This window comes from Larimichthys crocea, chromosome XIII, assembly GCF_000972845.2.
Source record: "Larimichthys crocea isolate SSNF chromosome XIII, L_crocea_2.0, whole genome shotgun sequence".
Classification (NCBI taxonomy): domain Eukaryota; kingdom Metazoa; phylum Chordata; class Actinopteri; family Sciaenidae; genus Larimichthys; species Larimichthys crocea.
The window spans coordinates 38,732,880-38,756,681 of record NC_040023.1 but is presented as its reverse complement, the minus strand read 5'-3'; the positions used below and the strand labels follow the sequence as shown (position 1 = coordinate 38,756,681).

The 23,802-nt window shown below is 41.9% G+C and overlaps 1 protein-coding gene and 1 long non-coding RNA gene across 4 annotated transcripts in view; one reads left to right on the top strand and one right to left on the bottom strand.

The window, feature by feature from the left end:
* Positions 1-23,802, top strand: part of gabbr2 (gamma-aminobutyric acid (GABA) B receptor, 2) — a 164,590-nt gene that overhangs the window by 114,002 nt on the left and 26,786 nt on the right. For all 3 annotated transcript variants that reach the window (XM_027287102.1, XM_027287101.1, XM_010734778.3), the window contains one exon: positions 2,781-2,903. In XM_027287102.1, the coding sequence (XP_027142903.1) occupies positions 2,781-2,903 (123 nt within the window). The remainder of the gene's footprint in view (positions 1-2,780; positions 2,904-23,802) is intronic.
* Positions 7,166-8,609, bottom strand: LOC113747388 (uncharacterized). The gene is made up of 3 exons (XR_003463624.1): positions 8,434-8,609; positions 7,588-7,668; positions 7,166-7,443 (listed from the first exon to the last, which is right to left on the bottom strand). It is a non-coding gene; the product is annotated as an uncharacterized LOC113747388 (long non-coding RNA).

Below are 23,802 nucleotides of genomic sequence, written 5' to 3'. Positions count from 1 at the left end.
TGTATTTATAGATCTTGCTCTCTCTCTCTCTCACTCACTCACTCACTCACTCACTCACTCACTCACTCACTCACTCACTCACTCACTCACTCACTCACTCACTCTCTTGCATATTGGAGGAAGTGTGGGTGGCCTGCCAGAGAGAGAGGGAAGGAAGAGAGGGAGGAAAGAGGGATGGATCAAAGAGTCAGAGAGGTTGGAGAGATGTAGGGAAGTAGTAGCAGAAGGGAGGGTGGAGAGACAGAAGGAGGGTGGCAAAGCAGGGCAGAGAAAGGGACAAGACAAACAATGTGGCACAAATGGCAAAGAAAGTAGGTTGGACACTGTGAAAAGAAAAGGAGAACACTGGAAAAAGAGGGCAAAGGATATAAGAAGATAAAGAGAATCCAGATTACAGGTTAAAAGAACCATGACCAAGCTCTACTTTAGTTTAAGTTTTCACTGCAGTTCTGTGGTCGGGTCAATACAAGACCACCACGTGTTTTTTCAGCTTTTATGAAATGAATAACCCTGGACCTGGGCTTTCATTTATTTTCAGAGTAATCATTTGAGGAACACAAAACATGACTGTCTCTCTGAGCTCATGATCTTTGTCTGACCCATCATAGCCAACTATCTGTGCTTAGACCAGCCTCTCTCACATGTTTTCCCTCGCTAATGGGGACAAAACAAATGTTTCTTTAGAAGCAGTATTCATCCCTACTGCATATTTTAGCACTTAAACCTCAAGATGTATTCTCTGTTGGTTCACGGACTGGGTCTGTTTGCAGGACACACACACACACACACACACACACACACACACATACATCATGCTTCCTCCACACTGATTAAGTGCACTTGCATTAGGTTCAGGAGAGTGATAGTTGCTGTTGGTTCCCTGAAATCTCTGTCAACTGCTCTCACAGGAGGGACAAGCACAAGTGTTAGCCATCTTTTCTTCAAACAGTGGGGCCAGAACCACATCCTCCCAAGCCTCCCCTCCATCTTTTTTCCTGTAAGCTGGGGAGAGCACAGATTGTAAATCAAGGGTGCGTTCGATAAGGGTTCCACTCAGTGGGCTACAGCCAGCACTCCTTCACTTCTTAAACAGATCGTGCCAGAGACGGTGTATGTGTGTGGGGGTGGGGGGGCTGTCAATCAATGTCCTCCGTCTCCAAATACACACAAACACACACCACAGACACAGATAAACATACACATTTAGAAGTGTGGAGCAGCTACACAGAGGCCTGGGGGTCTGCTTATCTTGGTAATTCTCAGTACTCTTTAGTGACATATTGCTGGATACACATGTGTACACACACACACACACACATACACACACAGGGCAAAGCTACACAAACATAAAGGACCCATTAGCTTGTTATATTTGCACACATGTATATCTGTTACATAGACATACACACAAATATGTCAGAGCATCAGCTAGCCTCTGGCCTTGTCGGCACAGTAAATGGAAATAGATCATTAGTTCATTATAGTTTGCTTTTTATTTTACAACCAATTCAGTTTTACAAGATAATATACAGTATGTAGTTGAGCGGGAAGGTTCAATGTTGACACTGATAACAGTAGTTTCACAAAAACATATAACTCAAGCAGTACACACTATTTTTCTCTCATGGTCAGTGTGTAAAGTTTGCGTAGTTATGGAGAATACAAAGGCATCAAATTCATCAATAGACATGACGACATTAGAACCCAAATGATATGTCAGTTAGTGCCAATATTTCTGGGGGGAGAGAAAACAGTCCATAACACTTCAGGTAATTTAGAGTCATTATGGTTTGTCTCGTAGACTCCGTTGGCAGAGTAACATATCACAGTTGAGCAGATGGTTGGTGTAAAGCTTTATTTTTGCAATTTCCCTAAAATATCACACATCTTACATATCTTTGTTCCTTCTTAGAATAATAGAATATTGGTTGTTTTCTTTAATATACAGGTATTTTTGATGTTGTCCATCTTGGCGTCAAATGTTTCTTCATTGACTTTTAAGCAGACATTTCACCTGCTCCGTCTACCTTCTTCAGCACTGAAATATTTCTATAAGAAATGCCCTTCGCCATGCCTGTATTTGTTCAATGCAAACACCATCAAAAGACACCAGATCAAAAAACAATCCCCTCATGCACCTCATCCTGAGCCCACGGGCGGATGTAGACCCATGCAAGGCCACTGTGCTGCATCTGGGCTATGTGATACTCTCCAAACACAGCCCAGTCTGTGTTCCCTGACCTTTCCTTTGATCTGCCGTTCCAGCCAGTCAAATGCTATTATAAATAAAGATCACAAACAGGTCATGGCTTTTATCCCTCTAAAGTTCATGGTACAGAAGAGGAGCTTTTGTGGTAGAAAGCATTGGCTCTTGTTTTGTGGATCTTTTTCACATTCTCCTGCCACAAGGCACAAAAATCACAGTGGCATAGTAGTGACAAAGCTGAATGGCCAACAGAGGTTCTCAGTCCTGGACCAGTGGAGAAAAAATAAATATACAGTGTAAAAGAGCATTAGTATTCATTTCTGAACCAGGTTTTAGTCTTTTGGACCACAGTGGGTGGTTAATTGCAGATAAATGCATTGTAATCAGTCCCTGATTAGATGGTTAGAATGAAACCAGCAGGGCTCTAGGTCCTGAGATGGGATGGGAATGAATTAATTACAGTGGTCAGTAAGAAATGTTGTTTTAAGTGCCTGCACAGACAGACATACTAATCTGTAACATTAGCAGGTGTGTGCTATTGGGCTAATACAAGCATCTTCTTTTCCCCTTTCAGATCATAAAGGACCAGAAGTTGTTGATTATCGTTGGTGGGATGCTGCTCATCGACTTGTGCATCCTGATTTGCTGGCAGATTGTGGACCCGCTTAAAAGGACTGTAGAAGAGTACAGCTTGGAGGTCAGTGATGCTTTTTTTCCCCCCTCATCTCGTCTGATTGTGGTATTGTTTATGTTGATGTAAAATAATTGGTCTCAGCTGGGATTTTCCCAGTGATACAGATTCTTCGGAGTTTAGGCAAACAAAATGTCCGCCTTGGGCTGTAGCACAAGCATCTTTGTTGTGCTTGTTATTTTTGGGTCAGGATGTGAGCCATTGCTGCCTCCTGTGTTCATCCCATGGCCGGACATTTGCCAGCTTGGATGTGAGGTATTGGCAGGGCCGTTTGGAAAAGAGGCACTTGGCGTCACTTTCTCCTTGCTGGAGAGGTGGTGTGATGTAGAGTAGAAGTGAACTCTGCTTTGCTGTGATTGGTTAGAGTGAACTCAGATTCTCTGAGATTGGTACAGGATTAGTTTAGCTGAGCGCCCAATTGGCTAAAATGAACATACTGTAGCTTTGGCATTAGAGGTTGATGGTGTGTGAAGTGTGTTTTCGGTTAGCACATTACTGTCAGAGGTATTATGCGGACTGTGAATTAGCAAGGCACTGCTGCATATTTATTTTCACAGAGGATTTAGTGGCAGAGTTTTTTTTTTCATATTACTGAAGTATAAAATATTATGCAGTATGGCTTCACTGTCTTTCTGTACAGCTTAACACTAGTGTCCAACAGACTGCTTAAAGACGGTGGGTTAAACGCTTGAGTCAGGAAGATTTCAAGCTGCATAATATTAAAATAGCTTTGAGAATATCAACTCATGCCATTAAATAGATGGTTCACCGTTCCACTGGTTAAACTTAAGAGGCTGCAGCACTCATTCATTCCTAAATCTATTAAGTTGTTACACAAAAAGATGGGCACACATTAGGCCAAGGGCAACTAATGCAGTGTAATGGTAAAACAGGTTATAGAGCTGGTGCAGTGAGGGATACTGTACATTTGGGACAGGTACTGTATCTGTGTGTGACTCTGAATTTTACATTACGCATGAACCGCAGCTCTATGTACAAAAAAATGTACGTAGATATGCTCTATGTAAAACAAAAAAAATGGCAGTGCCGTTTGGCTTTTTTACCTGTTTGTTGGATATGTGTGTGTAGAAGTTACAATATCGTTATTGAAAAACCTGTTTTACATTTCTGTGTATCATTCTCTCCCTTTAAGGAGAGATTATGTTTACTTTACTGTTGCTGCATCCAGCAGACAAGCAAGAGCAATTATTCCACTGCAGCTGAGATTGAATCATCTGTCTTTAAAGACCACAGAACATGGATACTGCTAAGTGGAGATTTTTTCCTAATGAGTTTTCTTTCAAGTCAATGAACTGGCTCACAAGTTCTTCTAAATTGACGGTATTGGTTGGATCCTTATTGACCCTTCTACAGAGGTTATTAGAAGGTCAGTGCAGTCACTGAGGGTCTACTGGTGGTTTTGATTTTTATGGATCGTATTGAATGGGTTTTCATGTTGTTTGATTGTTTGTTGCCAAGGTCCTGCGGGGAATGGAAGGGCGGCTGACACTGTCTTGCACCCAGTTTTTACTTTTTCATGTCTTCAATTAAGTGAAAATCATGTGAACGCTTTTGCTGGGAGCAGGTCAACCTTTTTCTCTTAGTCCTTGATGAAACGATTCCTGTGGGAGATCTCTGAGGAATAAACCAGTGTAGAGATGCATGATATCTCGCCAGACTTATTTACATTCTTGTGCTCCTTTTGGCGTACTCTGAAGGTATACTTAGCACAATTGTACAACTCTAGACAAAGCCGTATTTCCTTTGTGATGATAGCCACTTATATATTTAAGCCTGCCTAAAGGGTGTAGCAAAGCCTTGCTTAACATATTCATTTGTGAATGTTGTCAGTGTGCGCAGTCGGGTCCTTATGGAGTATTTTCAGACTCTAAGCCCCCGGCCAGGGGAGTGTTGTGAATATATTAACCACTCAGTGTAGGAGTCTGCATCCCCCCTGGGGTTATGGATCTGCATGCCTGGGCTGAGGCAGAGGCACCACATGCCTGCCCAGCCTGCCAGATTTACAGCACCAGCAGCAGTGGACCCTTGGGGCTCAGCTGGGGGACAGGCAGCTGGGAGCTCCTCTGCGCCCAGGGCCTGGAGGCTTGTCAGTTGGGACCAGAAACCAGAAGGCAACCCAAATAAGAGGAAAGAGAGTTAAGGGAAAATTAAAACACATTATGGACAAACACAGTGTTGTAAACAATATTAGGTCTGGTTCAGACTGACATTATCACTGCATCAAATAACACAACCTTCTTCATTCATTTTAATGAGGCTGCTGTGTTAGCACACCAGAAGTCTTGATGCACAAGGATACTGAAAAACAAAACAAAACAGGGTCATGTAGACAGAAATGTTGAGCCGGGATCAATTTCTGCTGCAAGGCATGGCATTAGTCAAACTGCAATTTCTGGATCATATTTCATTTTACAGTAAGATAAGATAGACTTTAATGATCCCACACTGGGGAAATTCACTTTCATTTTTACCTATGCTACCTGTATTAACATGCCCCCATCAAACGTAGCCCCTCACGTTTTTTTTTAACACAATGCTATTTTCAATTTGAACACCCACTTAGGGGCTGGGGAATGGGACCATGGTGGATGGTCTCCATAGGGCTCAAGAGTTCTAGCTCTGACGGACTAACAGTAATTGGCGCAAGAAGAAGGGCCATTAGTTACCCAGTTTCCTGTGAGTTCACATCATGCTTGGCCATCCCTCCCCAGTGACTTCCCTCTGTCTGTTGTCTTTTTCATTTTCTCTCTCTCTCTCTCTCTCTCTCTCTCTCTCTCTCTCTCTCTATCTCTCCCTCTGTCAGGATCTCCCCTCCTCACCCCTTGTATTTCCTTTCCCCACAGTGGAGGATTGGGAATTACACTGGCCTTATGTTCACAGCTGTATCCACCTAGTGTGCTCAAGGGTATGCAGTATGGCAACGCTGTGTTACTGAACCGTCACAGTGCTTGGTAGTCCACATTTCTTGTTTGAACCATCACACAGGAGGGTTTCCTTATTGACTCAGGAGTAACAAGGGTACTCACACATTGTTTACAGGAATTGTACTGTCATTGTTTTTTAAAATTCAGATAAAGTGGAAAGACACTCATCAGACAGATCATCAATGCAAGTGTGTACTTGGGAAAGAAATGTACTGTAGTATATACAGACCTGGGTACTGCATATAGTTATATCTATGTCCTATGGTGGTCACAGACTGGCTATAATTTAGATTTTGGTTCAAATGCTCCCCTCTCATGCTGTAGAACCAAGAATTACTTAGTGGAAACATGGTCAAAATCAATATTCTGTATCACCAGGGATGAACCCACTCCTCTGGATCGAGCAAGCTAAGCTTAATGAGCTACCATTAGCAAAACTAGGGCATCCCCCTTTGCATTCTTTATTAGCATTAGCAAGAAGATGAAACTGTGAAGAGCCTGACAATAGATCCTTGTGGAATGCTTCATAAAACATGACTGATTTAATACCCTCCCAAATAAAAGCAAAGACAGACCAGAGATCATGTAGGGAGTTAGGTCTTTGAGTTTTTAAAATGAGAGAAGAGTGACCCCCTGAGTCTCATTTTAATTACAGTATGCAGATGATATGGCTTCTAACCTTGACACTGTCTCCAACCTCTTTAAACCAAGCCTGGCCTCTGATCTGCTCTTCAGTAAGCACTGCACATAAAACACAACCTTATATGCTGAATTCAATAAAAAATGTTGATAAGAATAAAGGCAACTTGGGCAAGATTATAATTACAACTCCACTTCTTCCCCCGATTCTTTACACTGGTCTGACCCCTAAATCCTAACAGTGCAGGGAATATTCTGCATATCGGTGTCTTTTTTCCTCCCTCAGAGAGCTTATTGAGAGCAGGAATAACTCTGCTGCTCCATAAACGTCCAGGGAATGCTGATGGAGACGTTGGGCTGCAGTGAGCAATTAGATCCATTTTGTGGCTCGTTAATAATTGAGCATTTGTTAATGGCGTGGATGTTTCAGTAGCAGGGCTGGTTGCTGTCAGATTAAGGCTTGCAGTGCTGGCACATGTTGTACTGTCAATCTGCACACATGTTTTGATGCCTGTGAATGTGTGTATGTCTGGATTGTTCATTTTTGTGTTTGTTGCATTATCTATATGTGTGTGTTCAAGAATATGACCTTGTGTGTATGTTTCAGCCTGTATATGTAGGTGTCTGGAATGAATGTGTCCACTCATGCATGAATACGGGTTTTGTATGTATTGGCTGTGTGTTTATTAACGCCCTTTCTTGTTGTCCTGGGCATTGTCTCCTTCATAATGAAGGACAAACCATCGAGAAAGGATGATTAGCATTCTGGTGGATCCTGCCGCAGACCCCCTCTACTCTACTCTTTCCTTTGCCTCCTCTTGCTTCCCCTCCCTCCTCTATCGTTTTTTCCCGGCTTGGAAGCTGCTGCAAGCATCGGCGGGCGGGCTGCAAAAGAATATTGCAGTGTGGCATCACCATGGCAACGGCCATGGTTTCTGACATCCATAACGCGGAGAGCGGCACTGTTGATCCATGAGACAAAAATAGCGAGTTAGGGCACCCACTTCAAGATGGCAACACATGCAGAGACATCTATACAAATGCATGAACTGGGCTGATTATCAATGACTGATTGGAGCAGAAAAGGCGTGTTTACAAATACACACCCATGCATGCACATTTCCATGCAGACGATCAGGAGCTCTCACAGAGATTTCCCTCTGCGTCGCTGCCTCTGCCATCCACACCTGCACACAGTAAGGCAAGGAGAGAGAGAGAGAGAGAGAGAGAGAGAGAGAGAGAGAGAGAGCGGGAATGGGAGACGTAGAGATGGAAAGATTATGGTCCTAACATAAATCTTGTTGTCAGATACAAATGTTTAACCTACGGCATTAAAATGCATCTAAAGTATGTTGACACACACTATTGTTATTAGATGGGAAAAACACATTGTTATCAACATAATTTGTGGAAACAGGGAATTGTTGTTGTCATTGTTGCTCATCATAACAGATGAGATGGCCAGTTTTTGCATCTGTTGCAGCTTCTATTAATGATTTCATCAGAAGATGACAGCAAACACCTGCTATCAATTATTCTTTGAGTAATCATATCCACTCCACATTTTATAGGTCACTATGCAGTCACTAATTTATATCTCTTAATTAGCATTGTTGTTGTATTTAAGTAAACATAGCATGTTTTTACACTTGGATATTAATACAGTTAAGTCCAATTCAACTATAGCTGGAAAATAACATGCATTAATACTGGATTAGAGGCAAAGCAAACTTAATACATGAACACTGGGTTATTTAGATGTATTCTTAGATGTAAGAAAGTTCTTCCTTTCACCCATCTTTTATGTCCATCATCTTCTTCTCACCTCTGCTGGCAGCTTTTTGTAAGTCCTCTCACAGACCTGCTAACACACGCTCTGCTGCTCCCCCAGGTGTAAGGTTTTCTCACATTCAATCCTCTCTCTTTTATTTATTGTGTTTTCATTTCCTCACCATGTCAATTTACTTTCTTTGGAGCTGTCGCTCTCTCTTCTTTCTCTTTTAGTCCGCCTTTGTCATCTATTCTTTTCACTCCTTCTTGTCCCGTGTTCATCAGAATTGTGTTACCAGCCTCTTTTCTATTTGCACACCTCTTCTTATTCCATACCCCCTGCTCCCACCTCATTTGGCTCGTTTGGAGTCTTTGGAGTGCACTGAAAAAGCAGAGAAAATCTAAAAAACAAGCTTGTGACAGCAGTACCGGTAGACAAGACTCAGGCTGACCTGGAACATTCTCTCTTTTTTCTATTTCCTTTCTCTTCTCTCTCCTCATCTTCTTTTCTTAACTTCATCCTGTTGTTTCTTTTCCTGCCCTATCAATTTTCCAATTCCGTGTCACCTCTTCAAAGGGAGGGATAGACACCCAGCTATGTCCTCTCAGTTAAAGCCAGGATTGAGAGTTGGCAGCGTGAATTGGGGAAAGTTGCAAGTGTGGCCAGAGGGAGTGAGACGTGTGCCAGCAAAGTTCTTCTAGTCAGACAGATGAGTGTCCTGCTCCTCTGGGATTCTATGTGGGTCACAGTCAGGCATTCAGTATGCATTTACACATGTGGGATCAAAGATCTTGAATTGTTTTTGAATGAATTTTTACTACAACCTTTATGTAACTTTCATTAAAACCGGGGTAGGCAGCTTTGTTTTGGTGTGATTAGGCAAAAATTCAATACTAATCTTCCAGCATATTGTAATTATCAATCATAGTTTTTTTATTTGAAAAATTGCTTTTCTCCAGTCTTATTCTGACTTTTATAGTATTGAGCCACAGGTTTCAGTTCATGTCAGTCCAGTATTTAAATCACTTTACAGTCTAATCTAATCTGCCAAATTCATATTGACCATTTTACAAAGACCATGCTTGTGTATCGCACTAAAGGTGACAGATCACTGTATTAAATCCCAACTTGATTTTCATGCTGTAATGAAACAGTGGATATCCAAACGTAGGAAACATACATGTAGAATGCAATTTATGTGATTTGTAGCGTTTTTGCCCTTGACGTGCAGATACCCCTGTGATCCTTTAACACTGCAGCTATACACCCACACACACTCACCTGCCCACAGTGTTGTTGTTGCTCTCCCTCCCTCCTGCACTCTCATACAGGTTCTCCACTGCAGTCCCAGTCAACTGTTGATTGTGTGAATGCCATCTGAAGGACACGATGCTCCTGTTTCACTATCAGCCTGCTCTGTGAAAGCAGGCGGAAAAGGATAGCCCTGTTTACATTCCATTTAATCCAGTTGGCTCTTCATTCATGAAATTTTATTCTTATAGCAAATAAATATAGATGGTGTTCTGTGGAAAGGAATATATAGAAATGAAGTTCACCCCGGTCTCTTACATTTTATCTTCGATTCTGGTACAACAAGCAATGTCTGAATTGAATTACACAGAGCTTTTTCCAGGAGTAATCATATTCCTGAAGACAGAGACACAGTGAAGAATTGAGAATCATGAAGTATTTATTCTGTTCAATGAAGAACAATGTCATCTGCAGCATTATCCATGCAGCACATGACACTACTAAGATGCTGCTAAGATGGACTTTGAGGCTCTTTTGTTAGCACTGAGTAAAGCACTAGCGGAGATCAATGCCTTTTCAAAGTAAACTGGGTCATTAAGGGATAACCACCACCCACCTAGGCCTTTTCTCATCGACCACCTCTGGAGGAAAGAGGGAAGGGAGGGAGAACAAAAGGGAAGGCTGCACACATTCTTGGTGATTTGTATCACTGCATGAGCACCTGAGATCTTGCCGATCCCAAACAGATGGCTATGCATTGTTACAGTTATAGTAAGGTATTGTTACTGCTCGTGTTAGCATTGTTAGATTGTGTTATGTTGTAGTGTTGCTGCGCATGTAAACAAGTGGTTCTAACTGCGTTGTTAACAACCATCTCCTAATGTAGAAGCTTCAGTTGTAACAATCACCTTGCTGATATGAAACTACATTATCTATCTCAATATTATACATGTGTCTCTGATTTGAAGTCATATCAGACTTCTCTGCAATCGTGTTTCTTCCTAGCTACTCCATGTTGTGCATAATTCTACCCTGCTTTTGTAGTGGGCACAAAGCAGCGTGGTGCCTCTGAAGTCCGCCTGTTATTTAGTCCTCCAAGGTAATCTAAGTAAGTGTGTCACAGGTTTTATCCTGGGAATACCCACTTCTGTTTATAGTCATGCCCGTTTTCCAGCGCAAGGAGTCACGACTTTACTCCGGCTGGACAGGACAAAAAACCTCAACCTACATACAGTGAAGAGTGCTGCATTTTGAACTGATGAAAATGGAAGCTGAATATGTTTTTGTCTATACTTTGTTGCTTTTCTTGGACATTATGAATTATGTAAAAATAGCCTATATATCAATAGGGCAGTGCACATTACACATTTGTAATTCAAGGGTGTGGGCACAGAATTGTTCATTTTAAATTAAGTAGCATCATTGATTTGTGCAGTGGAAAGCTCCAGATATGTAACAGGTATATAAGACTGAATCCAGTGTTAGATAAGGAGAGAATAAGACTTCCAACAAGTCAGGATCATTTTCTTAGCAGCTTTCTTTGTTGTTTAATGAACACTGACAAATCATCTAAGAAAAAGACAAATATGGTCGTGGGCACATTCACAGACAACAGCTGAGATAATTTAAGCACTACCAGGTTCCAGAAATGTGCAATTGGCTGGTTCTCCCACATTATGTGAAAGAAAGTAAAGGAGTAACTCAGCATACCCATCAGGAGCAACGTGTGTTTTCTCAAATCAGTTCAATACAGATAGTTAAAATTAATTTGCTGGTGGTCAGGATCGTGAGAGGCATCTTGAATGCTGGACCAAATATCTACCCAATCAAAGTTGGGATCAACATCAAGGCAGTCCCGCCTCCACTGTTTCTATATTTGAAGTGAGACTCTTACTTTGCAGCCAGGGATTTTTTATCTCTGCAGTGATTTTTATCTCAGCAGTGATTAAGTTGTTCAGAAGTTTGAAAGCATTTTTCGTTTTGTTATGTTTTTGTTTTCTTTTGTCTCGATCTTTGCTTCCATCTATTTTGGGAGGCAAAGATCAGGGGAACCTGGATATCTCAGGTCTCAGTTTTCACAGGATTTCATCATTTTTTTGTGGAGAAAATTTAACCAGTGCGTTTTGCCATACTTTGGCAACGCACTGGTATTTGTCTTGTGAGGGACAACCGTGTAGGGTATGTGTAAGCTGACAGCGTTATCAGCGAATCATGCAGGAAAGCACTCTAAGGACTGCTTCAGAGGTGCAGTGTTTGTTGACATTCTAGCTGGTAAATTGGACATGTGGTTGTGCATGGCTGAGCCTGTTCAAGTGAATCTGTCGAAAATGGAATTGGGTGGCAATATTTACCTCCTTTTACTTTCTCTGCGTCTCTCTGTGTTGTATGATTTCTCCCTCCCTCTCTCTCCCCACTCACCTCGCTGTGTATCTTTCTTTCTCTCTAACAAAATAAGCACAAACAAACTAAATTACCCCCGACCTCTAACATCACCCGCACCTTTCTGTTGCTCTCCTTTCACTTTTTGCCTAGCTCTTTTTTCTACCTGCTCCTCTCCTACTGCTCCCCCGGACTGCAGTTGCTAGGCAACAGCTGATTGAGCATGAGGGGTATGCAATTGACCAATTAGAAGTCTTCCAAATGAAAAGTGGTGTCAAGAGTTCCCGCAGTTACAGCTGAGGCTTTATCCAGTGTATGCTGTAAGTGGACACTGGCTGTTGTGCCATATACATATAATAACATACATACATGCACATACATGCACACATGTAATGTATGCTGTTAGTGTTTGTTCATTTAGTTTAGTTTATTGTATTTTTGTGCACCCCTGTGTATACCCCATGTTTGTCTGTGTGGTTTTAGTCATTTATCTGATGTTGTTCCTGGGATCTCACTCAAACACACACACACACACACACACACACACACACACACACACACACACACACTTAGCTCTACTATGCAACTTCCCTTGTATCAACATAATTCTGTCCATCCTCTTCTCTTTTTCCCTCTTTCCTTTGCCTCCTGTCTCTTTCTCACATTTATTTCTTCCATTCATGCAGCCTCTTCCTCTCATTCCATCTTCCTCCCTCTCTCTGTCTCTCTTTCATACCAGAGACACCCTCCATCAGTGACCAGACACATCCATCAATGTTCCTCCTCTTCTTCTCTCATCCACAGCCCTGAGGATTCCATTATGGCTCAGCTGCTGACACGCATGCACACACACACACACACACACACACACACACACACACACACACACACACACACACACACACAGTTTAGGGAAAGGCAGCTCTATCTCATCTGGCCATGGGCTCAGACATGATTAGTTAAAGACCCAAGACTGCGATGCAGCTCCTGATGATGGCAGATGACAATGATAATGATGATGATGATGTTGTTGGTCCTAGAGGCAGTGAGGTGATGATGAGGTACACTTAGCCACAAATGTTCCTCACAGTTGTCCGGCCCACCTTTGACCCGGGCCAACCAATTCCCCACTTATTACTTGTTAGTGCTTTTCATTGCGCATCTTTGAAGGTCACTATAAGTCAGCACTGGCAAATGATTGTCACCTTTGTGGTACCTGAATAATATTTACAAATATGCTTTTGTCTATAAAAAGTGCAATACTAGATTTCACTATTACACATGATTCTGTATTAATCCTGACTCCAAAAGTCAAGGCACTCTGCTTTGTTAAAGTATAACAGCTATATGGTAAAAACATGTAACTACTATAGAACAGTATCATGCCAACTTTTGGACCTTAACAAAGCAGTGTTCATTAACTTTTTTTTGCCAGCAATTTCCCTTTTGTGTGGACAAATAAGGATGTGTCAGCCTTTCTATTTGGAACCACCACAGCCCTTTTTGCTGCTAATTACCACTCTTTGGGTAGACAGCATGAGACAGGATAGAAAGACCAACCATGTACCAGTAGTCACTGGTGCTGTGCCAAGGATACTGTATGACCTTTAATGGCTTGCCATGCCGCTCTTGGCCAATCTAAAAGTACCGCTGCCAGGGACTGAACCAGGTGGAGGTTTTTTTTTTTTCCTTTGCAACATCCAGGAGTCTCAGTCAACTTAGTTCTTAACTAACTTAAGTGCAGACTGACTTGACTTTAATTTAACGTTTTACCTTTGTGATAGATAAATATACACATCCAGTACTGTAGGCCTTTATAGTAGTTTTCTCCTCTTCCTCCTCCACTTTCTTTTTGCAAACGGGTGTGCCCCTCAATGAGCATGTTATACCCAAAACAACACAAGTAGCAGTAGTAATAAGTGTTGTCATTTCATTTTAGCCGTAAATTTTCAACACACCATGAATGATCCCAGTGTTGTTCTGTACGTAATGTAATTTAGCTCGACTATGCTGTAAACTGCAAACCAAAGTGATAGATTAATGAATAAATTAGCAGCTGTGCGAGATGAGAACTGTGCTAATGTATAACGATCTGCTGGCATTTCATTTTTCATTCATCTCATTCCTAATCACTTTTCATGTGAACCCACAAAGTGTTGCACGTAGTCACATTGCGCCGAGGCTGCAAACAGCCTCTGCAGTGCTGTGTTCACCACAATGCGACTTTGGTGCCTCGGTGTGACAGGAGGGGGTCAATCAGAGAGAGGTTAATTACTGATAACACCCAGTTTCACACAGATATAAACACACTAAGCACACATACACCACTGCTCCTAGGAGTCAGGTGTAAGAGACCACCAAGGTCAGACAGTGATGGGGAGATGAGAGCACTTCACCACTGCGTGAACAAAGTACAGGCGCTGCCTCAGCACTATGAGCCAGGGAATACAAATACATTCAGTTAAGTGGAGGAGTTCTTTTACACAAGACCTTGAGCCTTCGGCATACTGCAGACTTTACACTAACAGTATAGGAGGCTGAAGATAGGAGGACGGGGAAAGAATGATAGGGGGCTCAAGGAGACTCAAGGGAGACAGAGAGAGGGAGAGAGAGAGAGAGGGGAAGAAAAGTGAAAAGAAAGGTGAAGAAAGGATGAGTGAAAAGAAACTTGTGAGAAGGAAGAAAAGATGAGAGAGGGGGGCGGGTGTGAGCTACAGGCAGAGTGAAGGAGCCAAAAATGGAGAGAGCTGCGAGCATACCAGCTATAACTACTGAGATAGAAACGTTAGGGGAGATGAAGTTGAAGATATGTGATGAGAGACAGAGTGGGAGAGAGAGAGAGAATAAGGGGTGTCATGGCTACTTATCATCACACTGCCAAGGGTGACATTGATTAGCATTTGCCATCGGCAGGGAGCCTGTGAGCCAGTCGACGGGAAGGTCAGATAATTAAACCCAATGCCGCTGCAAAAAACTGGCACTATGCCAGTCTCTCATCCCGCCCCTGACTCATTGGAGTTGGATGAAACAAACTGTTGTTGTTTGTAATGGTGCTTACTTGTGTTTGTGTTAAAAGTATGTGGAAATGTGTGGGTGTAGGTGTCTATATGTGTGCATGGAAAAACGTGCTGAATATGTGAGAATGTGCTCCAAAAAACTACTGCAACTGAGAAGTACTACTTGTTAGAATTTACTAAAAATGTCAGGGGTGCAAATATTAAATGACATGACTGACAGACCAGGAAAAAACACACACTGTACACACAGTACAGTTTATACAAGTGGCTGTTAATTTTAAATTAAGCCATCACGAGAGGTGATGATTCTCTCACATTTTGGTTTGTCAGACCATCGAGAAATGCTCGGCTCTGTCCTCCGGGGAGATAATTTTCCTTTGCAGGTTCACAGTTTCAGTCAGTCAGTTGTCATTGGATATATATGTAGTAAATAATCTGCCATTCTCTCTGTCTGTAATGTGATGTTGTGACAGATCCATTCTGACCCATCTGAGTGATGTATTAGGTGTTTGTGCATGTGTGAATTTCACCTCTGTTTAGACTCACTCTTCCTCCTCTCCCAACCTGCGATTTTGTTTCCTGTCACTTCCAAAGTTGACTCTTCAGAGGGCCCAGAAGAGGGTTCTTTTGGCATTGTGAGTGGAGCATGGCGTGATTGGATTTGACCCCTGTGAATTTTCTGCTTACTTTGATCTTAGCATGCATCTTTTTTTAGAACCAAGCCCGCACACTCTGCCCGCTTGGCAGTTAAAGCATTAATAGTGCTTTAGGCGTGATTAATAATGCTCTTTAAGTAAAAAATAAGGAGTGGTTTAGGTGATGGGAAGAAAGCATTCGGGGGGGGAATTGTTGCAATTAAGTGGTAATCTGATGTGTAGCATTCTAAGTGGCAGCCACACAGGTTACCGTGATAAGCCATCGATATCTTCATTTTAAGAAGACTCAGTCAAATTTATAGTCTTAATCTGATGGAGCTCAGAGAGATATTTCATTGCTGTTAATTGCTGTCCTTCTACTTTTAATATGCCAAGAATTCTGTCAAAAATTCTGAAAGTTGTCCTTGGGCCTGGTTTCAGCTCTCTTAATATGTCCCCCTCCCCCCCCTTGCTGTCCCCCGGTGTCAACAGCCACCTCTGCCATCCGCAAAAACCTCCGGAAACACAAAGAGCACAGGGAGATTATGAATGTCCTGGATCAATACTCTCAGAAAGTGTATCACAGGAGGGGGAGGATGTAAACCATATGGCACTACTTGAACTATACCCCATCCACTTAGCTTCACTACTGCCACTTACAGGGCTACATGGCATCCTTTTTTTTTTTTTTTTTTTATTTTTTTTCCTTTTGGGAAATCTAAAGCCTCCACGTTTAGTATAGCAGCGGCATCCTCACTGAGGTCCAAAGATTTCGGATATTGCAACATTAGCATGAAAGTTGTTACCAAATCTCCAGTCAAACAAAAAAGAAGCACACCATCCGAGCCATCAGTGCTTCATTTGACATTGCATAATACTATAAATTAAGCCTGACAGCTTTTTTTTACTGCATGATTGTCACAATGGAATAGGGCAGCAACAGCATGTTGACACCTTAACTATAAGGGCCCAGAGCTAGAGATTACTGCTGTAAATTACAGTCATTAATGATGAATTACCTGTCATGTGTGAACTGCTTGTTTATTTCTGTGTTAAATTGTCTGATTGCTTCGCTGTGGCGCATTGCACATTATCAGCTGCAGCGAGGCAGGCACTCTCTGCGTGAGATTTGAATGGTGAGATGTGTCACTGTGAGAGAGCGAGAGAGCAGCGACGCAGAAGGGGTGTTGGGAGCAAAGAACGGGAGAAAGAGCAAGAAAGAGGGAATGGCAGAGAGGAAATAGCTTGAAGATGATTAGATAGCAGTGAAGAGATTCCTGTGCACTGGAACCACAATCTGCTCTATTGATCTGCTGTCAGTTTGCCTGTGCCTGTGTGCGTGCACATTTGGTATGACCCTATGTAAATGCATTACCTATGTATGTTTACAGAAGAGGTGCTGTTATCTTATAGGCATGACACCACCATCCGCCCCACATCCACAGCCACCTCACCTCACTGACAGCCATCTGTCCGGTAATTAACCTGACTGACACACTGTGCAACATCGACTGCTTCACTGCCCTTCACCAAATCACTGTGTGTGTTTGCTTGTATGCAACTGTGTGTGTGTGTGTGTGTGTGTGTGTGTGTGTGTGTGTGTGTGTGTGTGTGTGTGTGTGTGTGTGTGTGTGTGTACCTGTCCATTTTGCTGGACTTGCTTGTGTCTGCCTCTTAGGCTGTGATCCTAATGGATGGGTCTGTTGTCTCTGCGTGACACTGTGTGTCTATGCACATAGCTGTGATGTAATCTGATGCGGAGAAGAAGAAAAAAAACAGTTCCATACAGCCACAGCATCTTATGTTTACTGCAGCTGTAGCACCTCTTTAATATACATTCATTAGTCATTATAAGCAGACAGGAGCAGAGGGGTATGGAGGGCCAGATTGAGTTGGAAAGAGCGACGATAGTTACTGAGAGAGTAGCACTATGTGATTGAGAGCAAAGAAGGTGTGAAACAGCAATATTGGGTTCTACCTGACAGCGGCAGATTGATATTTCATTCTCAATAAGGTAGAAATGCAGACTCACCCTGCCCTGCACTTTATGAACCCTTGGGAGAAATATATAGCATATGTATGCGGGTGTGTGTGCACGTGTGCGTGCATGAATGAGTGATGGAAGAGTTGCCCTGCAGTTTCAAAATAGCTGTAACAGCAGTGCAGTATTTTTCATAAAGAGACCACTGTATCTGCAGTGAGGTGTCAGGTTGCAAGCACCCATGGAAAAACTGCATTTCCTCTGTTACCTTATCTATCCATCATTTCATCTATACGGCAAATTACAAATTTGTCTCTTTGTGATTGGAGATTTGATTCTCAAATGAAATCATCCCCCAATATGGCAGTTGTACAGTACATTTACTTAAGGGAAGTTAAAGGAAGACTAGTTTAAAGTATATACCAAGATTAGTTAAAATTATATGCTGGTAATGTCGTGTCTCTCTTTGTTATGCCCTGCAGGCTAATTGAGGCATTACTACTATGTTTACCTGATTTATAATGAGCTCACATTCATCTATTTCAAACATTTTCAATATATAAATACATATACAGTTTGCATTCCTTCACAAGACATTCTGCTATTGATTTGTGCTCAGATTAAATGTGCTGCCATGTCCTCAGAATGAGATTCACGTAGCCTCAAGAGCCTGATTGGATTGGGCGATCGATAAGGTGGCAGAGAAACGGAGAGATGGGAGATGAGAGAGCAAGAGAGACAGAGAGAGAGACAGAGAGAGAGAGATTCGTGGTTCTTCATTACACCTATAAAAGGAAAGAAATGAGAAGTGGCAGCGAGGGAGTAGTAGCATTTTGTTGCAGCGCAGTCCCAACTCAACGCTGAAGCACTTTGCATTATGCCTGTTACAGCATATAGTAAAGAAACAAAATGTATAAAATCTTACACATTACTAATTTATATATATGTATGGGTGGTGTATGAGTAAGGTATGCATAGTGACAGTGGCATTAAAATGCTGCAATTCCCATGATAGAGGAGCAAAGTAGGAGTGGTGATTTTATCTGCAATGTGAACATATATCCCAGATGTACAAATATACTTGAAACAAAGGAGATGGAACTAAAGTGGGACAACGCCAGAGGAGCTGAGGTGAGCGTCACAGAGAGGGATACACAACGCATCAGAGGGCTCATCTGTCTGAGATAGCTGGGTGTAATTAACAAGGCTTTGGTTTTTAATTAATCTGCCTCAATCAGAACAGAATTCTATTCTTACATTTTGGACTAAATTAATTCAAGGACATGTGCTCAAACAGCAAAGTCCACAGACTGTGTACTCTTGTCTTTTTCCTCCCCTTGTTCATGCTTTCTTTCCTGTTTTCATTATTTCTCAGTGTGCGTGTCCAAGTGTTTTTATTTTTTGTTCTCTCTTTCTTCCATTTGTTCTTTCTGCCATTTTTTCATTCCCCCTCATTCAGATAAACTCCGATATGATCTAAATCTGGCACCGTCCTGCAAGTGAAAAGAAAGAAAGAAAATATTGTGTCCTGTGCTTCCAACATTATTCTAGTCACAACCTTGCCTGCTAGGGAATGCGCCAACCCTGCAGTGCCCTCCAATGGTGGGTCTGTGCCCAGGGAAGACGTGGCAGCACCTGGTGATGATCCCGATGGCCAAACTAAACCAGCTGAGGCCTGAAAACAACCACCATCTGACCATCTGATGATAATAATAATCTCTGTCACACTGCCAGCTCCATGTGGCTGGGACATGAGAGAGAAGCTATTACAAGCTCTGCTTTGCTGAGACTTCTTTCTTTAATCGTCTATCGCCTGTTCGACTGGTTGATGCTATATTCTGTGCTTAAAGATCACTCCGTTTCCACATATGCAGACGTTTACCCCCCCTCTATTCTTCCCTTTGTCTTGAGTTAAATGTTGTTGTCATCACAGTTGGTTTTTTGATTGGATTTTGGAAAATGTAGTATTTATTGTTTTTGGAGCTTGACCCATACAAAGAAATAAAATCCTCAGCCTCTCGTCCTTCAATTTTCATTATTCTTAATTCCCCAAGAAATGGAAAGCAGAGTGCTACTTTCTTCCCATATTTGCATTTCTAACAAAAGTTAGATAGGGAGGATAGCTTGTAGTGGAAACTGAATGGTGTTTACTATAGCAAATAGTGAGTGTGTCCAGTGAACATGGTTGTACCCAGGACCAAACACAACCTCCAAAACTAGCAGTGGCTAGTCTGGCAGGTAATATGGTTGCCTACCAAGGAGGTTTTCTTGCCGGGTTAGGCTCCTGGCATCTCACTGTTGAGTCAGTTCAATTAGTTAGCAGTTTCCTGAATGTCTGTTAATCACCTCGGTGAACTAACGTTATTCCCTGCTGGTGTCTGAGGCTGTGTATAGCACTAGACATAAAACACTTTAACATCCATTTTTACTTCATGGGGACTTCAGGATCTGTCTCTAATGAGAACTAGCAATTTTATTGATGGGCAATGCTAAATTGCTGGAGCACCCCTTTTAACCACCATCAAGCTGATACTGGCCTCTTCTGTTTTGGCTATCACACTTTTTAGATGTAACATCTTGACCACCAGCATTACTGCTGAAATATGGGACTAAATTAGGGAGTTGCTTAAAACATTGTCTGAGGCTTGTATTTTTTGTCCTATTGAACTGTAGTTAAACAAAATAATGTATCTGCGCTATCATTCAGCTGGCTTCACTGCCACCTCATACACTATGTTTTATCCCTGAAATTTGAATGAGGCTCTCACTGTGATTGATGTAGAGCGACATGACACAAATCAGAAAGATGTGACTGTAAGTGCCAGTGAAATTTTATTATTTTATTTTTTTGTATGTCTGTTCTGCATAACAGAATGAAAGGCCTGTGAAAAAAATGGCTATGGCTGTGTAGACACGCTGTACCACACTATACAGTGTTACTGTAACAGTATCCAGTCCTTTACTGTGAGATGGATATATTCTTGCTATAATAGTATTTGTCTTGTATTTTGATCCCTGAAAATAGGCATTTTCATGGCATCTCTTTGTGATTTTAACTGCACCAGAGGGAAGGCTGCCATCAGTGAAAGAAATCCAATGGGCTTCTTTTTTGAGCTATAGTATATATACTGTATATTCGATTAGTGAAAAAATGGGCTAAAATTGGATGAAGAGGACATGTGTGCATGTGTAGAGTCCAACACTGAGTTAGTGTGTGTGTGTGTGTGTGTGTGTGTGTGTGTGTGTGTGTTATACTTCACAAAGGGAAAACCGCGCTCCCTTCACCAATCTCTACCTTGAGCACTTGAAAATGAAACGCAGGAAATTTTTTGACAGCTTCATTTTCGGGCGCAATTCAGCAGAAGATATGTATGTGACCTCATCTACCTTGGATGTGCTTTTCTTTGCAATATATCAGCATCTTTGCTGATACAATACAAGCACTGTTTTCAATCCACACAGAGCAAAACAGAGTCTGTTCCACCTTAGGCGAGCAGGGACACTGTGGTATGTAATTGATAATTTGGATCTTGCAGGCTAGGTTAATTAACTATTTATGTGCATGTCAACAGAGCAAGAACACTCATCGCAGTATTGCAGCAATCAGTCACCTGAAATGATCTGGCTCCTCTTTCCTTCCTGTGACCATACCTCAACTCCATGACTCAGGTGGGATCCTTCTCTGCTGTGATTGGTGGCGCTGCATCATTCTTGGGTGTGACTGGTTGCTGTCCTTGGGGAGTCAGGCCAATGACAGTTGAAGTAATTGACTGTTAAGCTCTTATGGATTTCCTGCCTGCTGCTGAAGTAGCAGAGGGACGATCAGCCTGTACTGTACACACACTGGTGTTTAAAAACAAACAGACGTTTAGTTTGGTGATAAACACTATGAAAGATGTAAATCCCTGATCCTAAATGTAATTTCATCATCATCATCATCAAATCATCTTAAAGCCTACATAATGGTGGGTATATTGTACTGAATTACAAAATGCATTAAGACATTGTTGTGCTATGTGTACTGTAAGAGATAGGGATGGTATTTGTGTTGCTGTTTCTCCTTGGGCACCAGTAGCCAACCATAAGGTGTTGTGTTTGTCAGAGCCAAGCTTTAGCTAGGTGGAGAGATGCCCCTGGGAGTGTCTGACTCACCCATGCTTGTGTGGGTATGGGCATGCGTGTGTGTATCTCCCATGCAGAGGCTGCGAGGTGTTGGCAGGGCTGTCATATTGAGCCAATGGTGTTGAACTCATTGTGTCAGCTCCTGCAGGCTGCTATCGATGCTCCTATCATATAACTCTCTTCCTTGCCCTCAGTGTGCCACACTGGCCACGTTCTTGTCACTACTTGCCCCGACACGTGCGTGCAGACATGTGGGAGTACATTTGCAGTTGCACCTTTGCAGCTGTGTCTGAGTGGGCATGTTGTATGTGTGCCTATGTTTGTGTTTTTATGCAAGTGCCTGTGTGCTTCCTTCCTGTTCTCACAGGGCATCACGGAGCTCCTGCACAGCATTGCTGCATTTCTGCATCATTAGGTCTCTCCATAAGGTCGAGCGAGAGGCTAGACCCAGCATGCAATGGATTAGGACTGGAGAATAGAAAGAATGGGGAAAGGATAGGAATGGAGGGAGAAGTCAAACAAGACAGTGTATTAACGAGCAAAAGATGAGAAAAGTACATAACGAGTGAAACATGTGGCTAACTGAGAGAAATTGAGGGTAGAAAGATGTGACAAGCAGGAAAAAGATGGAGAGTACATGGTTAGAAAGGCAAACAGAAAGAGAAATGTGAGGGGGACTGTAGTGCCAGGCCTAGAGGAGGCTCTAAAACAGCTGTTTTATCAAAACTGTGTATTTTAATCTAGTTTTTTAGAATGTTGCTTCTCTTTAAAAAAAAGATATCTTAGAACTGCCAGTGACTGGGGATAATTTCATGAGGTTTAATGTCCCTCCACCTGCTGAGAGACCTTTCATGAAGCAAGTGACCACGTAAAGGCTAACATAAGGTTGGTCACTTCCCTCATGTCAAGATAATACAACCTAATTCCCTCAAATACATGTACAGTAATTGGACATTTTTGCAGCATAGTGTAGCTCTCCAAACTGTCCTGTAGCTGAGGCCAGCAGCTCTATTATGCTGTCTGCTCCTATTAGCTTCCATTTGTTATTGCACATACTGTACATCTATATGTTTATGAAGCTAGCACTGCATAAAACATCCATCCTAACAAGTCACTTAGTGGGTCCTGTCACAACTTGGCTTCAAGAAAGAAAAGATAGCATGGTCATAGTTTTAAAGATTTATTTGATCTCAAACTAAAGTTGAAATAGATTATGTGAAAAGATTATGGGCAAAGTTAAGTCTCATTTTAAGTAAAGTGAAGGTAACAGTAACTGTGTCACTTTTCTTTTATTAATGTCCAGTATTGTCATCTGTTTCACAAACCTCCTGAAACTGGGAGGAGTATTAGACATAGTATTACATTTCTTACCTCAATTGCAGATTTTCATGTATAAAAAAAGTTTTGAAACTGAATATATAATGAAAAATAATTTAAGAATTATGATTAAGATTTAAGATTGACATGGAGAGTTAAAGAGGAAGATAATGGAAAGATACTGAAAATAAGAAAAGAGGAGGGCTAGGTGATGAGATGGTAAAGATGACAATGGCATGGAGAAATGGAGAAGGAAACAACAAATAAGAAAGGTTTATGAGCTCTGTAGAAGGCACAGTCACAATTGAAGACAGACAACCTTATACTGTATGCATAGAATAAGATTTAAAATTGCATTCAGTATAGACATTGCCATCTACTCTTCTTGGAAAAGTAGACAAACAATACTCTTCTTAGTGGCTTCTTCCACTAAATCAGTACAGTACACTGTGGCTTGCTTGTGAATAACAGAGCCAATTAAGCAACCACAACATGGGGCTCATGGCAACTCAGGGCCTCAAAGGACTCAATTACTGCTCTTGGTTTGCAGGGACAGAGAGAGAGGTAGAGAGAAAGAGACAGAGAGACCAAATCCTCAAAAGAGGATAGTGCGGGCTGATGGAGTAGTTAGACGCATAGTGAAACTGCGCATAGTGAAACCGCGCTCTATCGCAATTTACCCACCGAATAACTCAAAGACATTTATCAGTGAAAATGATAGATGATGGAGAAAAGAAAACACCAAAGGCCATAAAAGAGATGAAAAATCCCAAAACTCATGATAAAAGTACCTCAAAGGCAAAAGCTAGCAACATCGCAGCAGAGCTGCTGAAGGCCAAAGGAGCCCC